Source organism: Pelophylax lessonae (assembly GCF_965119305.1).
Source record: "Pelophylax lessonae genome assembly, chromosome: 4".
Taxonomy (NCBI): Eukaryota; Metazoa; Chordata; class Amphibia; order Anura; family Ranidae; genus Pelophylax; species Pelophylax lessonae.
The window spans coordinates 616,242,945-616,259,616 of NC_138771.1; the positions used below are offsets into that span (position 1 = coordinate 616,242,945).

At 38.9% G+C, this 16,672-nt stretch overlaps 1 protein-coding gene across 1 annotated transcript in view; it reads left to right on the top strand.

Annotated features, from left to right (window-relative positions):
* Nucleotides 1–16,672, top strand: part of LOC309553290 (complement C3-like) — a 183,753-nt gene that overhangs the window by 129,917 nt on the left and 37,164 nt on the right. Inside the window, exons 27-31 of the mRNA XM_082254303.1 lie at nucleotides 889–984; nucleotides 6,004–6,154; nucleotides 8,925–9,088; nucleotides 11,200–11,358; nucleotides 16,550–16,609. Coding sequence (XP_082110429.1) covers nucleotides 889–984; nucleotides 6,004–6,154; nucleotides 8,925–9,088; nucleotides 11,200–11,358; nucleotides 16,550–16,609 — 630 coding nt within the window. The remainder of the gene's footprint in view (nucleotides 1–888; nucleotides 985–6,003; nucleotides 6,155–8,924; nucleotides 9,089–11,199; nucleotides 11,359–16,549; nucleotides 16,610–16,672) is intronic.

Here is a 16,672-nt window from a genome sequence, read left to right on the forward strand (position 1 = left end):
CTGAAAATATAAGAAAAATGCTGTTTTTTAGGGGTTCTGGACATGCTACAGAGCTGAAACTTGACAGGTACACTTTTTAGACCCCCCAGACACTAAATACAAAAAATGACATGCCTGCCTAAAAAAATGCCCGCTAAATGCCTGCAAGAGAAAAAGCCAGCCGCAGAGAAGCCATATTCCTGAAAATATAAGAAAAATGCTGTTTTTTAGGGGTTCTGGACATGCTACAGAGCTGAAACTTGACAGGTACACTTTTGTGACCCCCCAGACACTAAATACAAAAAATGACATGCCTGCCTAAAAAAATGCCCGCTAAATGCCTGCAAGAGAAAAAGCCAGCCGCAGAGAAGCCATATTCCTGAAAATATAAGAAAAATGCTGTTTTTTAGGGGTTCTGGACATGCTACAGAGCTGAAAATTGACAGGTACACTTTTTAGACCCCCCCAGACACTAAATACAAAAAATGACATGCCTGCCTAAAAAAATGCCCGCTAAATGCCTGCAAGAGTAAAAGCCAGCCGCAGAGAAGCCATATTCCTGAAAATATAAGAAAAATGCTGTTTTTTAGGGGTTCTGGACATGCTACAGAGCTGAAACTTCACAGGTACACTTTTTAGACCCCCCAGATGCTAAATCCAAAGAAATTTTTTATTTTTATTTTTTTTTTAATTTTTCCAATAATTGGCTCTCTATCAAAAAATTATAATTTTTAAGAACTTTTTTTTGCGTGATCCCTCTCCGGCATGCCACAGTCCAGGTGTTAGTCCCCTTGAAACAATTTTCGCGAACCGCAAATTTTAGGTTCGCGACATCACTAGTGTGTAATAGGATAATTGCCTAGTCTGGGTATTCTGTATGGATGGTATTATGTTATCCTGCCTCTGCAGGGAGGAACCGGAAACACCGACCCCGACGCTTCTCTCACTGCATTTGTCTTCATCGCCTTAGTGGAAGCCAAGAGTTTCTGTGAAAAGGAAGTTCCGGTAAGTAATGCCTTGCCTTTGTATGGTAATGATTAATGAATGCAATGAATTATGAGTTCTGCATGTATTCTGATAATTCTTTAAATCCCATATAGCAGGCCTAACCCTCCACATAGCTATTCCTAGGAGACAGTTACCAAGCTGCCTTTTAGTTCAACTTCTCCTAGGTTTGAATCGCAAAGGGTTCAGCAGATTCTGCCTAAAATTCAATGAACCAGAAGAAAGCGGCAAATCCAATTAAAGCGTGTAGGGGGTGAATCTTGTCCTTCTAGCATAGACCTAAATTATTTAATCTATACCCTCATTTAGGGTATAGAAACCTCCTTTGTTATCATGTGTGTTATCACATTAACTATCAGTGGGATCAGTAAATCTGCCCAGGTTTCATCCAGCGAAGGTTCAGAAAATCCTGTTTGAAATTCGGTAAGCTTGAACATAGAGGGGACTCCCATTGAAACAAATTCTGTTATCAAACTTTTAGCCATTTTTAGGGCTAATGGGGCTACTGTCGAAAAAAGAGAAGCTGGGCACGTACTAACACGAAAAAAAAAAATAAAAAAAATAAAAGTGCCATACAGCCGGGAGGTCTTTTCATGCAGCTTCGAGGGCAACATTGAAAATACACAAATCCTATCAATTTATTACTATAAATAAAGCTGTAAATGGTATTATGAAACAGTACAGTATGGTTTCTTTTTGGTGAGGTGGCAGTTTGTGGTGTACCGGGACAGCAATTCTGTTGAGAAAAGCCCCACATTACTGATCCAGATACCAGGATGTTTTCTTTTCCTCTTTTACCTGAACCATCTCTACTCATCAGGAACCCTTCCTTGCGCTATGCATTTTCCCTAACCAGCAGGGTCTCTGTCCCTGACCTACCACTTGCTCCAAGAGCACCTGAATGATGCAGGAGGCCCTATGTATAAGGTTCCCAGTCAAGATGGCCGTCTGAGATTTCAAGAGCATGCAGGGTTAATTTGTCAGGATCTCACAGAAGCCAGCTGTCCAGAGTTCATTAGGGAACAATTCCCTCAACAGACTTCACTCTATCTGTGACAATAGCACAGGGCCACCTACAGGTTGGAGGAGAACCTGTGCCTGTCTACATGTAGGACTCAACTCAAACCCATGGTAGAGGTGGACCTGAACCTCATCTCATCTCCCTTTTACAGCAATGGGACAGGTGGCACCAACATTGGGGGCCCTATTCATACTTAGGCCTTCTGGTAGCTCCCCAACATTATGGCCCATACATAACATGATTTCATTTAAGGTTAGCTGTAAGCAAAAAATGCATACAGGAAATACAAAAACACTTAACTTTGAGAGAGCAAATTTTCCAAGGATGAGGGCTGCTCTCCAGGATTTAGACTGGGAGGGAATATTGGCATCGATGAGCACAGAACAGAAATGGGAATTTTTCAAAAAGACTTTATGCAAACTCACTGCAAAGTATATTCCCATAGGTAATAAGTTTAAAAGGCTATAACAATAAAACCTATGTGGCTCAAGTTAAAAAAGCTATAGATAAAAAGAAAAGAGCTTTTAAAAAATATAAAAACGAGGGAACACTATAATTGTTTAATTGTTACAAAGAATATAACAGAATATGTAAAAAGGAAATCAGGGACACAAAAATTCGAAATGAATGACAGATTGCAAAGGATAGTAGGACAAACCCCCAAAAATTATTCAAATATATTAACAGTAAAAAGGTTAGGTCTGAGCATGTAGGCCCTTTACAAAATAATCAGGAGTGGGTGACTGGGGACAAAGAGAAGGCAAATTTATTAAATACTTTCTTGAGCTCTGTATATACAAAGGAGCCTGGGGGAGCTCATGACCATAATGAGGACAGTATTGACACAGCCCCAAATGATCCACAATGGCTCAAAAGTGATATGGTCCAGAAATATTTAGACAGAATAAGGGTGGATAAAGCGCCTGGACCAGATGGCATCCACCCACACATCCTAAAAGAATTGAGTGCTGTCATTTCTTAGCCTTTCTTTCTAATTTTTAGAGACTCGTTAAGGACTGGAATAGTACCATTGGATTGGCGTAGGGCCAATGTGGTGCCTATATTTAAAAAGGGATCAAAGTCTTTGCCAAGTAACTACTGACCTGTTAGTTTAACTTCTATAGTCAGGAAGATATTGGAGAGCTTAATAAAAGACCACATAGATGAGTTCTTGCTGGAAAAAAATATTTTAAGCAACAGACAGCATGGATTCATGAAAGACAGAAGTTGTCAAACAAACCTGATTTCTTTTTATGAGGAGGTAAGTAAAACCTTGGACAGAGGGGTGGCTGTGGACGTAGCATACTTGGATTTTGCAAAAGCGTTTGACACAGTTCCCCCACACACGGCTAATGTGTAAGGTATAGTCTACTGGCTTGGAAAGATCGGTTTGTAATTGGATAGCAAAATTGGCTAAAAGATAGAGTTAAGAGAGTAGTGGTTAATGATTCTTACTCTGAATGGTCTAAAGTTATCAGTGGTGTACTCCAAGGTTCAGTGTTGGGACCCTTACTTTTTAATATCTTTAAAAATATGATATCGGGTCTGGGATTAAAAGTAGCATTTCAGTCTTTGCAGATGACACCAATCTTTGCAGTGGAATAACTTCTTTACAGGATGTCTCCAATTTACAAGTTGACCTCAATGTACTGTTTCATAGGGCAACTATGTGGCAAATGAGGTTTAATGTTGATCAATGTAAAGTTATGCACTTGGGGGCTAAGAATATGCATGCATCATATAGTACATACTAGGTGTAGTAGAACTGGGGGAATCCATATTGGAGAAGGGTCTGGGTGTTCTGGTTGATCATAAGCTTAATGCATGCAATGCCAATCTGCTGTTTCCAAAGCAAGCAAAGTCCTTTCTTGTATTAACCACTTAAGCCCCGGAGGATTTGGCTGCTCAAAGACCAGGGCCTATTTTGCGATTCGGCACTGCGTGACTTTAACAGACAATTGCACGGTCATGCGACGCTGTACTGAAATTAAATTGATGTCCTTTTTTCCCCACAAACAGAGCTTTCTTTTGGTGGTATTTGATGACCTGTGCGATTTTTGTTTTTTGCGCTATAAACAAAAAAAGAGCCACAATTTTGAAAAAATAACAATATTTTTCACATTTTTTATATGAAATTCTCAAAAAAAATGTAAAAATCTAAATTTTTTAACATTTTAGGCCAATTTGTTTTCTGCTACATATTTTTGGTAAAAAAAGATCGCAATAAGCGTATTTTGATTGGTTTGCGCAAAAGATATCGCGTTTAATAACTACGGGAAAGATTTATGTCATTTTTATTGTTTTTGTTAACGCGTAATGGCGGCGATCTGCGATTTTTTTTTGCGGGACTGCGACATTGCGGCGGACAGATCGGACCCCTGACTGACATTTTTGACACTTTTGGGAGTACCAGTGACATTACTACAGTAATCAGTGCTATAAATATGCACTGTTACTGTAAAAATTACACTGGCAGGGAAGGGGTTAACTTTATTGGTGATCAGTGGGTTAAATGTATCCCTAGGGGCGTGATTCTAACTGTGGGGGGTGTGGCTTGTGATGTAACCACAGAGACATACGATCCTACATAGAAGGATCGCATAGTCTCTGCACTTACATCAGGGAGAATGACAGGCGGGTTTTGTTTACATCAGCCATCTGCCTTTCTGCCTCTCCTGCGGGAGATTGCGAGTGGCCGGCGGACATCGGAGCTGCCGGTCACACACGCGGGGATCCCTGTGAATGAGCGGGGGCGGGAGCGCGCCACCGGTGGCACGCGCTCACCCCCTACAGGCTCCTGGGCGAGCGACGTAGTACTACATCGGTTTGCCCAGGAGCGGCTGACTGCCGCAGTAAATGTACTTGCGGCGGTCGGCAAGTGGTTAACACAGGCATGGACTCCAGAGAGAGAGAGATCATTTTGTCCCTGTACAGATCATTAGTAAGACCTCATCTTGAATATGCAGTTCAGTTTTGGGTATCAGTTCTTAATAAGGATATCGGGGAACTGGAGAAAGTGCAGAGAAGGGCAACCAAACTGATAAGAGGCATGGAGGACCTTAGGATTAGAGGAACTGAATTTATTCTCTCTGGAGAAGAGGAGATTAAGGGGGGATATGATCAACATGTATAAATACATAAGGGGTCCATATAGTGAACTTGGTGTTGAGTTGTTCACTTTAAGGTCAACACAAAGGGCAAGGGGGCACTCTTTACGTCTAGAGGAAAACGGATTTCATCTCCAAATATGGAAAGGTTTCTTCACCGTAAGAGCTGTGAAAATGTGGAATAGACTCCCTCCAGAGGTGGTACTGGCTAGCTCACTAGATTGCTTTAAAAAAGGCCTGGATTCTTTCCTAGGTGTACATTAATATAAATGGGTACTAACATTTTTTTTTAGGTAAAGTTGATCCAGGAAATATCCGATTGCCTCTTGGGGGATCAGGAAGGAATATTTTTCCCCTGCTGTAGCAAATTGGATCATGCTTTGCTGGGGTTTATTTTCACCTTCCTCTGGATCAACAGCGGGTATAAGCTTGTGTATATGGGATTGTATGGTTGGGTTTTCAATACTGTTTTTTTTTTTTTCTTTGCTTGAACCTGATGGACTTGTGTCTTTTTTCAACCTGACTAACTATGTAACTAGAAATGTCTGTTTAAAAATAAAGTTTAGTATATGTAACAACCTGAGATCATATTGGCCATCATTTAATCTCTAAAACCACTAGTGAAATCAACTAGAGGAATGGAATAGAAATACTGAAAGAGACAGCCCTGGATTTAGGGCAAGAATTGCAGCAGAAGATATATTTTTCTTTATTTTTTTCATTACTCTGGCCTCTTGATTCTTAAACTGGAGTTATACTTTAATATATTCACTGCATGATAGCATTTTCCAAGATAAAGGTAGAAATAGCTCAGATTAGTGGTATCTCAGTAACTAGTGTCCATGTTAGAAGGCTCCATTGATTTTTTTTGCCCTCACTATTCCCCTTAAGGATCTGGAATCCAAACTGGATAAGAGCTCCACCTACTTGGTGGATCGTCTGAAGACCTTGAAGAATCCATATAGCATCTGCATCACATCATATGCACTCTCATTGGTGGGAAAACTTCCAGATAACAGCCAGCTCATAAGAAGTTCAACAGGTTTGTGCAAGAGTTTTCTCGTACTCCAGATTTCCAATGAGATTTTAGAAGGAGATTTCATGGAATCATTTATAGGTGGATTTGGCATGGGAACTGGCAAGGAAGAAAAGCCTGATTATACAATGGATACATTTGGCTTCCCTACGTACATATGTTTCTACAATTTGTTTAAAAAATTATATTTAGAATAACTCTACATAATAAGAAATAAACAAAATAAAAAAAATGAAAAACAGGTAATTACAATAACCTAGTCCACTGACCTTCAGAGTTCCTTTTTTTTTTTTTTTTTGGGGGGGGGGGGTACCACCAAATGACCCATAAAACAATTTGCTTAAAAAATGATATTTAGAATAACTCTACATAAACAAGAAATAAACAAAATAGAAATAAAAAAATAAATAAAAAAAACAGGTAATTACAATAACCTAGCCCACTGACCTTCAGAGTTCCTTTTTTTTTTTGGGGGGGGGGGGGGGAGTACCACCAAATGACCCGTAAAACAATTTGTTTAAAAAATTATATTTAGAATAACTCTACATAAACAAGAAATGAACAAAATAAAAATAAAAAAAATAAACGGGTAATTACAATAACCTAGTCCACTGACCTTCAGAGTTCCTTTTTTTTTTTTTTGGGGGGGGGGGTACCACCAAATGACCTGTGAAACAATTTGTTTAAAAATTATATTTAGAATAACTCTACATAAACAAGAAATAAACAAAATAAAAAAATAGAAAAAAAACAGGTAATTACAATAACCTAGTCCACTGACCTTCAGAGTTCCTTTTTTTTGGGGTGGGGGGGGGGGGAAGTACCACCAAATGACCCGTAAAACAATTTGTTTAAAAAATTATATTTAGAATAACTCTACATAAACAAGAAATAAAAAAATAAAAAAAAAACAGGTAATTACAATAACCTAGTCCACTGACCTTCAGAGTTCCTTTTTTTTTTGGGGGGGGGGGGGAGTACCACCAAATGACCCGTAAAACAATTTGTTTAAAAAATTATATTTAGAATAACTCTACATAAACAAGAAATAAACAAAAAAAAAAAAAAACAGGTAATTACAATAACCTAGTCCACTGACCTTCAGAGTTCCTTTTTTTTTTTTTTTGGGGGGGAGTACCACCAAATGACCCGTAAAACAATTTGTTTAAAAACTTATATTTAGAGTAACTCTACATAAACAAGAAATAAACAAAATAAAAATAAAAAACAGGTAATTACAATAACCTAGTCCACTGACCTTCAGAGTTCCTTTTTTTTTTTTTTTTTTTATGGGGGGGGGGGGAGTACCACCAAATGACCCGTAAAACAATTTGTTTAAAAAATTATATTTAGAGTAACTCTACATAAACAAGAAATAAACAAAATAAAAATAAAAAACAGGTAATTACAATAGAGTTTTCTCGTACTCCAGATTTCCAATGAGATTTTTAGAAGGTGCGTTCATGGAATCATTTATAGGTGGATTTGGCATGGGAACTGTCAAGTGGCAAGGAAGCAAAGCCTGATTATACAATGGATAAATTTGGCTTCCCTACGTACATATGTTTCTACAATTTGTTTAAAAAATTATATTTAGAATAACTCTACATAATAAGAAATACACAAAATAAAAAAAAATGAAAAACAGGTAATTACAATAACCTAGTCCACTGACCCTCAGAGTTCCTTTTTTTTTGGGGGGGGGGGTACCACCAAATGACCCGTAAAACAATTTGCTTAAAAAATGATATTTAGAATAACTCCATAAACAAGAAATAAACAAAATAAAAATAAAAAAAATAAAAAAACAGGTAATTACAATAACCTAGTCCACTGACCTTCAGAGTTCCTTTTTTTTTTTTTTGGGGTGGGGGGAGTACCACCAAATGACCCGTAAAACAATTTGTTTAAAAAATTATATTTAGAGTAACTCTACATAAACAAGAAAAAAAAAAAATAAAAATAAAAAACAGGTAATTACAATAACCTAGTCCACTGACCTTCAGAGTTCCTTTTTTTTTTTTTTTTGGGGGGGGGGGGGGGGGAGTACCACCAAATGACCCGTAAAACAATTTGTTTAAAAAAACTATATTTAGAGTAACTCTACATAATCAAGAAATAAACAAAATAAAAATAAAAAACAGGTAATTACAATAACCTAGTCCACTGACCTTCAAAGTTCCTTTTTTTTTGGGGGGTGGGGGGGGGGGGGGGGAGTACCACCAAATGACCCACAAAACTCCATTATTGTAAATCTAGAAATTTTGTATATTATTTTACTTGAATATTTAATTTAATTTTTAATGAATTTAATGTAATCAAAATTATTAGTTATTAGATTTTAATCCCTTTCCTTCTCTCAACAACTCTAAAACGCTCTACTGACTAGTCTTGGATATACTTCTCTGTTTTACCTGTTTTTTTTTTTTTCTGTACATAGTAACAAGGGTTTTTAAAACCTTAGCACACATTAAATATATTATTAAGCTGTGGCATACCTATTGTCTATAACAAAAAAAAAAATAGTAGTAATTAGCTACAATCAACTTGACTTGTTCCGTAATGCTGAAGATGTTTAGTAGCTTCTCCAAGCCACTTTGAGAAACTCTGAAATGCCTTTAACATTAAAGAACATGTCCGGTTGAATATGACTAACTACTACCACTACAACTTCAGTACAGACAGTACCATGAACTGAATAATTTAGATCCTTCACAAATATCCAAAAAAAAAAAATGATTACATTTGTTCAAAATGTGTTTTCTTCTGTGTTTAGGTGGCACCCATTGGGCAGACTATTCCTCAGATCTCTATATGATTGAAGCCACATCCTATGGCCTACTGGCTCTTCTCAACTCCAAGCAGTACCTATTGGCTGAACCTGTAGCCAGATGGCTGACAGAACAAAGATTCTATGGCGGTGGCTATGGATCCACACAGGTAGAGTACACTATGCAGGTAGAAGGATGAAATAAAAAGGGGAAGTGCAAGTATCCTAGGTTCACTTTCCACTAGGGATGCTGTCTGCATGGAGTCCTTAGGTTCTTCCCCATGTCCCCGGCTTCCTCCATCAATCCAAAAACATAATGGTGTGTTTTTATTTTATTTTAATAAAATACACCCCTAAAGAGGTTGCAAACCTCCAATAAATAAAAATAAAAACCAAAAGACAAAGGCATAAAGAGCACCTTAGAACAAAGCCCCCACAGCGGCGCCCGCTCAACGCAGATACCACCGACATGTCCTTCCGGGTTTGCGTCCTCCGGCCATCTGATTGCCCGGAGCCGCGATGACGTCACTCCCATGCATGCACGCGGGAGCTGCGGTTCATGACACAGGGCTCTGAAGGAACGGCACTGGTGGCCGTACTTTCAGAGCGCTTACGCCAGTGATGTCACTGGCTGCATGCAAAGTAAGTATCTCCTAAACGGTACATGTTTAGGAGATATTTACAGTACCTATAGGTAAGCCTTATCATAGGCTTACCTATAGGTACAAGTTACAGGGGAAGCTTTACTTCCTCTTTAAACAATTGCAATACTTCAACATACCGGCATGTCGCTGGACTTTAGGGGGTTATACCAGGTTGATGCCTGCAGCTGCAGGCATCATACTGGTACTGTTTTTTAGAGCTGATTGCGGGCTCTCTTGTAAAAGAAATCCTGGTGCCTAATAGCCACTAAAGTGTTTTTACAAGCAGCGGGAGGGGGACATCCCTCCCCTCCTGTCGGCCTTCCACGGCTTTATTGGGCTTTCCCATCCCACTGGGACACCTGATCGACCAGCCACTTCCGCTAGCTGATCATGAGGCGAACAAAGACTGGAATCGCTTTGTTCACCTCTCTGATATAGGGACCCGGAAGCAATGAGCTTACATCTCCTCCAGTTTCCCAGGATGTAAACAGCGCCATTTTTTAAAATGAAAAGAATTTCATTACACCGATCTTGGTGTGATGAAATGCTTTTAAGGGCAGAGGAGGGATTTGGGGTCCTATAGACCCCAGATCTGTCTACATGCCTATTGCTAATGCTGGCACAAGGAATGTTTACATTGCTTGTGACAGCAATAAAATTGATTGAAAAAAATGAAAGTGACAGCGTAAAAATTAATTATATGAATTTTTTTATAAAAAGCGCTCTTGTCCTCCCATGCTCGCGCACAAAGGAAAACGCATGCCTTGGTCCCACACGCACGCAAACATCGATTGTCCCAAAAATGTAAGGTATCACCGCAAACATCAGATCATGGGCAGTTTTTCTAGCACCAGACCTCCTGTGAAAATCTAAAGTGGTAATCTGTAAGGGCTTTTAAAAGGTTGCCTATGGATAGTAAAATGTAGGCTGTTTGTCGCTGTAGCACCAGCGCGTGCCATTCTAAAGTGTGAGATGTTAGGTATTTATTTACTCAGCATTTATTTAGGGGGGTTGTGGTGCGCTTCTGGGTGTTTAAAAGGTGTTAAATTATCTTAAAATATTACATATATTAAAAAAATGTTTTAATATATGTAATATTTTAAGATAATTTAACACCTTTTTATTGACATTCACAACTGTTTTATAGTACCAGTTATCGTGGGGCAGCATCAGGGTGACTGGAAAAACCCAAGATAGTGCAGGAACCACATTATATATAAATAGTATTTACTCGGCATAATATCATCTTCTATAATTTACCAATAATTGGGTTATGTAATGTGTTTTTTTGCAATGAAATTCAAAAAAGTGTATTTTTTCCCCAAAAAAGACGTTTAAAAAACTGCTGCGCCATTACCTTGTGACATAAAAAAAATTGCAACATCCACCAATTTATTCTCTAGGCTTTCTTCTTTAAAAAATAAAAAATAATATTTGGGGTTTCTAAGAAATTTTCTAGCAAAAAAGTGACATGTAAAATGGATACATCTATAGCTACCAATCAGATTTACCTTTCCCTTTATTGAACTATGAATTGTGGTTGGCTCCTCAGAATCACTTTGGTCTTTGGTCTTGGCTTTAGTAGACTGACTCTGTCAGACCCTGTAACCTGTTGGCTTTTTCCACTTTCCTTCCAGGCCACCATAATGGTGTTCCAAGCATTATCAGAGTTTCAGATTCACTTACCCAAAATAAATGATATTGGCATGGATGTGACCCTGTCCTTACCAGGTAGAGCAGAACTCTTTACATGGAAAATCTACCCAGAAAATGCTCTTGTCCAACGCAGCGAGAAGGTCAGTGTGGTTTTATGGGCAAAATGTCATTGTGCTTTAGAGTGTATGTTAAAGCTAAAACTTTATTTCTTTGTATACAAACTTTTATTGGAAGGAAACAGAAAATGGTGGTACAAAGAGAGTTGGTACATTAACAAGACAAATAATGGTAAACATAAATATAACATTCTTAAGTATTCTCAATCATTAGTAACAGGAGTTGTCCCGGAAGATTGGAAATTGGCAAATGTCGTGCCCATTCATAAGAAAGGTAGTAGGGAGGAATCGAGCAACTATAGACCAGTGAGTCTGACATCAATAGTAGGCAAATTAATGGAAACCCTATTAAAGGATAGGATTGTGGAACATCTTAAATCCCATGGATTGCAAGATGAAAAACAACATGGGTTTACTTCAGGGAGATCATGTCAAACAAATCTTATAGATTTTTTTGACTGGGTGACTAAAATAATAGACGGTGGAGGTGCAGTAGACATTGCATATCTAGATTTTAGTAAGGCTTTTGACACTGTCCCACATAGAAGACTTATCAATAAACTGCAGTCATTGAGCATGGACTCCCATATTGTTGAGTGGATTAGGCAGTGGCTGAGTGACAGACAACAGAGGGTTGTAGTCAATGGAGAACATTCCGAACAAGGTCATGTTACCAGTGGGGTACCTCAGGGATCTGTACTGAGACCAATTTTGTTTACTATCTTCATAAGTGATATTGCAAAAGGCCTCGATGGTAAGGTTTGTCTTTTTGCTGATGACACAAAGATATGTAACAGGGTTGATGGAGGGAAACGCCAAATGGAAAAGGATTTAGGAAAACTAGAAGAATGGTCAGAACTCTGGCAACTGAAATTTAATGTAATTAAGTGCAAGATAATGCACCTGGGGCGTAAAAACCCAAGGGCAGAATATAGAATATTTGACACAGTCCTGACCTCAGTATCTGAGGAAAGGGATTTAGAAGTAATTATTTCAGAAGACTTAAAGGTGGGAAGACAATGTAATAGAGCAGCACGAAATGCCAGCAGAATGCTTGGATGTATAGGGAGAGGTATAAGCAGTAGAAAGAGAGAAGTGCTTATGCCGCTGTACAGAACACTGGTGAGACCTCACTTGGAGTATTGTGCGCAGTACTGGAGGCCATATCTCCAGAAGGATATAGATACTCTAGAGAGAGTTCAGAGAAGAGCTACTAAACTAGTACATGGATTGCAGTAAAAAAATTACCAGGAAAGGTTAAAGGACCTTAGCATGTATAGCTTGGAAGAAAGAAGAGACAGAGGGGATATGATGGAAACTTTTAAATACATAAAGGGAATCAACTCGGTAAAGGAGGAGAGCATATTTAAAAGAAGAAAAACTACCACAAGAGGACACAGTTTTAAATTAGAGGGGCAAAGGTTTAAAAGTAATATGAGGAAGTATTACTTTACTGAGAGAGTAGTGGATGCATGGAATAACCTTCCTGCAGAAGTGGTAGCTGCAAATACAGTGAAGGAGTTTAAGCATGCATGGGATAGGCATAAGGCTATCCTTCATATAAGATAGGGCCAGGGACTATTCATAGGATTCAGATATATTGGGCAGAATAGATGGGCCAAATGGTTCTTATCTGCCGACACATTCTATGTTTCTATAAGTTATCTCAGTCCAATATGGAAATTTGATATGAAGATAGAAACAAGGCTATCAAAAATATAGTTACTGGAAATAGATACATAACAACATCCAAGATAATGTCTCGGGTTATTAAAGATAATTCCCATTATGTCTACATAACACGAGTATCCTCTCTCCTTGGATTAGTAAAAAACCTATCAACTCTGTCTAAATTCAATACTAATTCGAGGTTTGATGATTTCTCTTCCCTACATTCAAAGTACCAAAATCCTGAATTTGGAGCATTGCAGCTTTCTACAAATTCTACATTTCTATCATACACATTATCCACTATCCAACCTAAATGACCCTACCTTTTATGAAAATATATGCCTCAAAAACCCTAGAGGTAAAGGTCTTATCTCTAAAACTATATTTCTTGTCCATTGAGGGACATAGAAAATCATTCAGCTTTGGGTTATACTGCCACATACAGGAGGATTTGACTCCGTCAAACAAAAAAACCTGTAGGCTAGCCCAGGATAATACATCCAACTACCAGCATGTTTCATCATAGTGTCCTAGGGCATCTGATGAAGACATCTTCTCTTCAGCTCTGGTGTGTAGAAGACTGACTTTGTCCCTATAGGGGTGCATTGGGTTCTTTCTCCACCAACTGTAGATAGCTCAGAAAAATCATCATTCAGGCTCATGGTCATAAGAATTGGGTTCCATGCTTTCCCATCAAGGTGCACCCTATTAGATCCATGAGTGCTTCTTGGGCTTTTGGTTTCAAGCAACTGTTTTCATAAGTTTACAAGGCTGCCACCTTGTCTTCTGTTAACACCTTCTGCATGTTCTACCAGGTAGATGCCGTGGCCTCATCTGATGCCAGCCTTGGGCATAGGGTCCTTCAGGCAACTCTTTGAGCTGTCTGTAGGCAAGTGCAGTCCACCTTATCCACTGTTTCACAGCAGCATTGCAGTTGGACAGGAAGTCAAGAGAAACATAATTCCTCTATGGTTCCCTGGGTCACTGGGGAAGCTATCTAACTGGATGCTGCTGCCCCATGTGGCTCTAGCACCCATCTTGGGTCAGGCAGAGCCTATTTAAGGCCCTGGCTCCCAGGATCAGTATGCATTTTGCAAGTGGGTAGAGCAGGGGCAGGTTCCTGATGAGAAGGGAAAGAGTAGCACTTGCAACTTCTCTTCCTACCTGAGCACAAGACAGCCAGGCCCCATTCCGCCCCTTTCAACAGGTCATTTTGGCTGTGGTTGCTCCAGGCTTGGGCTGACTTCCCACCAGGTTATTTATGAACTGTCTTTGCATTATTTTATTACAAGTCCTTTCATTACACTGGGACTGTGCATGCAACATTGGGTGCAGGTGCAACCACGTGTTGCAGTAACGTGCATGGTTACTGCACATATGCTTAAAGTATGGTCAATAAGTCCAATGTGTGGCCGGTGAAACCAGAAGTGTTTTTATTGAAAAGTTTCTGCAATGACATAAGCATTACCTTCAGTCTGATAGACAGGATACAAATTGCTATTCTGTTCATAAATAATAATACACATCTATATATATAATAATGATAAATAATAATATATTCTCATATACAGGAATAACATCCTCATAGAAAATAACAAACAATTTAACACGTGCTAATATGTTATAACTCATTCTGCACCACCGTGGTCTAATAATACAATCCAATGGAATATAAGAACGTAACACTATGATAATCCCATTCTCGGTACACTGGCCCCATGTGACGCTTCAGTGTGATCCACTAATGTTTGTGCAATGTTTTATTTATTCACACAGTAGCGACAGCAGCCTTTACTGATCACAGGGATGTAAATTAAATTAATTTCGCCCTGTTTATAGCCCTAAATATGCTCCCTCTTACCTGCAATGACATAAAGCATGACCTTCAGTCTGATAAACAGGATAGCAACTGCTATTCTGTTCCCACCAGAAACAAAGGTCGGTCTTTTTGGTTCCCCCTGCTATATTAGCAGTTTTCATTAAAATGTGCTCTCCGTCATTTAGGCTTTTAACTCTATGCTGCCATATACTGGTGATTTAATAGAACTGCCATGAGTTTTACTTTCTCTATGAACAGAACTATAATCCTGGACTGCTGGAGCTGGAAATGTGATACTTATTTTTTTTTTTTTTTATGGGGTACCTGATTTGGACATCCCTTACATTAACACAAAAAAACATGGTGTGATCAGACCATAATGTAAAAGAAAGAAACTGGAAATTCTCTTGGAAGTTTGGAATCTGAGCATGCATGTGTCAAGAGTGTATTTGATTATAGAAAGAAACTGGAAATTCTCTTGGAAGTTTGGAATCTGAGCATGCATGTGTCAAGAGTGTATTTGATTATGGAATATGGATAGGATTTGACTTAAGTAAATAAAAAAATAAATAAAAAAACGGACCAGATTGTGTACACAAGCTGCCTAGAACCTCTGTTACTCTAGGTAACCACTCATATCTGCACGTTACCTCAACTTTAGCACTGATGTCTTCATACCCCAGTGACCCAAACTGTAAAAGGATGCTAGTTACTTGCATTACACCCTTTTAATAACTTCAGACCAGGTGGGAACAAGGTTTCAAAGCTTTAATTAGAAAAGTGCAAAAAATGTCTCATAGTCCAATGAGTAATAAAAGTATTTCTCCTAAATCCGTAATTTTTACTCAGGCTATGTGATGCCCCAGCATACCTACAAAGGTAGATTGTATGTACGATCAAGGGATCCAAAAGTGGCATTCTCGAGTGCGAAATTCTACGGGAACGAGTAAGAAAAGTATTTCTCCTAAATCCAGAATTTTTACTCAGGCTATGTGCTGCCCCGGCATACCTACAAAGGTAGATTGTATGCACGATCAAGGGATCCAAAAGTAGCATTCTCGAGTGCGGGATTTTACGGGGATGAACCCCAGGTCCTAATAGCCTTTTACATTATGGCAGTAGCGAGCAACATTCTTTTACTCCTCCCCGGTGCTGCTTTGCGATCTTCTCCATCACGGGCTCTGGGCCTCTTCTCAGGGGCTTAGGGACTCTCAGCTCTGGACCACTGTCCCCATCACAGGACCAGTGGGTCGGACCCAAACATAACCAATCAAAACCAAAGAACTATGAAAGACATTAACCTTTACCCAGACATTTAAGGGCAGTACCCAACTGGCATGATTTCAACCCGATTACAGCCGGGTAGTTTCTCTGGCTGTGGCAGGGGCAGGACCCACAAGGGAACGCTGGTAAGGTAAGTATAATTGGGGCAGGAGGGGCCCTTTACAAACAAATTGACAGTTTACTTTGAACAGGAAAGGTGACAATATCTCTTTAAGCTTGCTGGTTTCTGAAATCCCACTGTACTGGACTCTCTTTCTGAATCTTGGAGTGTCCAGTATATATATTGGCCAGAGATGAGACACGTTTGTGGTATTATAGAAAGAAAACAGCAAATGATTGCCGTAAAAAAATGAAAACTAAATAAAATGTTGGAAAGTGTATGCTCAGCATTATTTTATGTCAGGACTTTATGGATAACATAAAAATGTGCATCTCCCACAGGCTGAAATGAAAGACAAGATCACGGTGACAGCTAAAGGAAAGGGACAGGGTACGCTAACGGTAAGTGGCAACATCATCATTAAAATAATACTTAAAAGGGTCTATTTATGGAAAGTTTGCTGA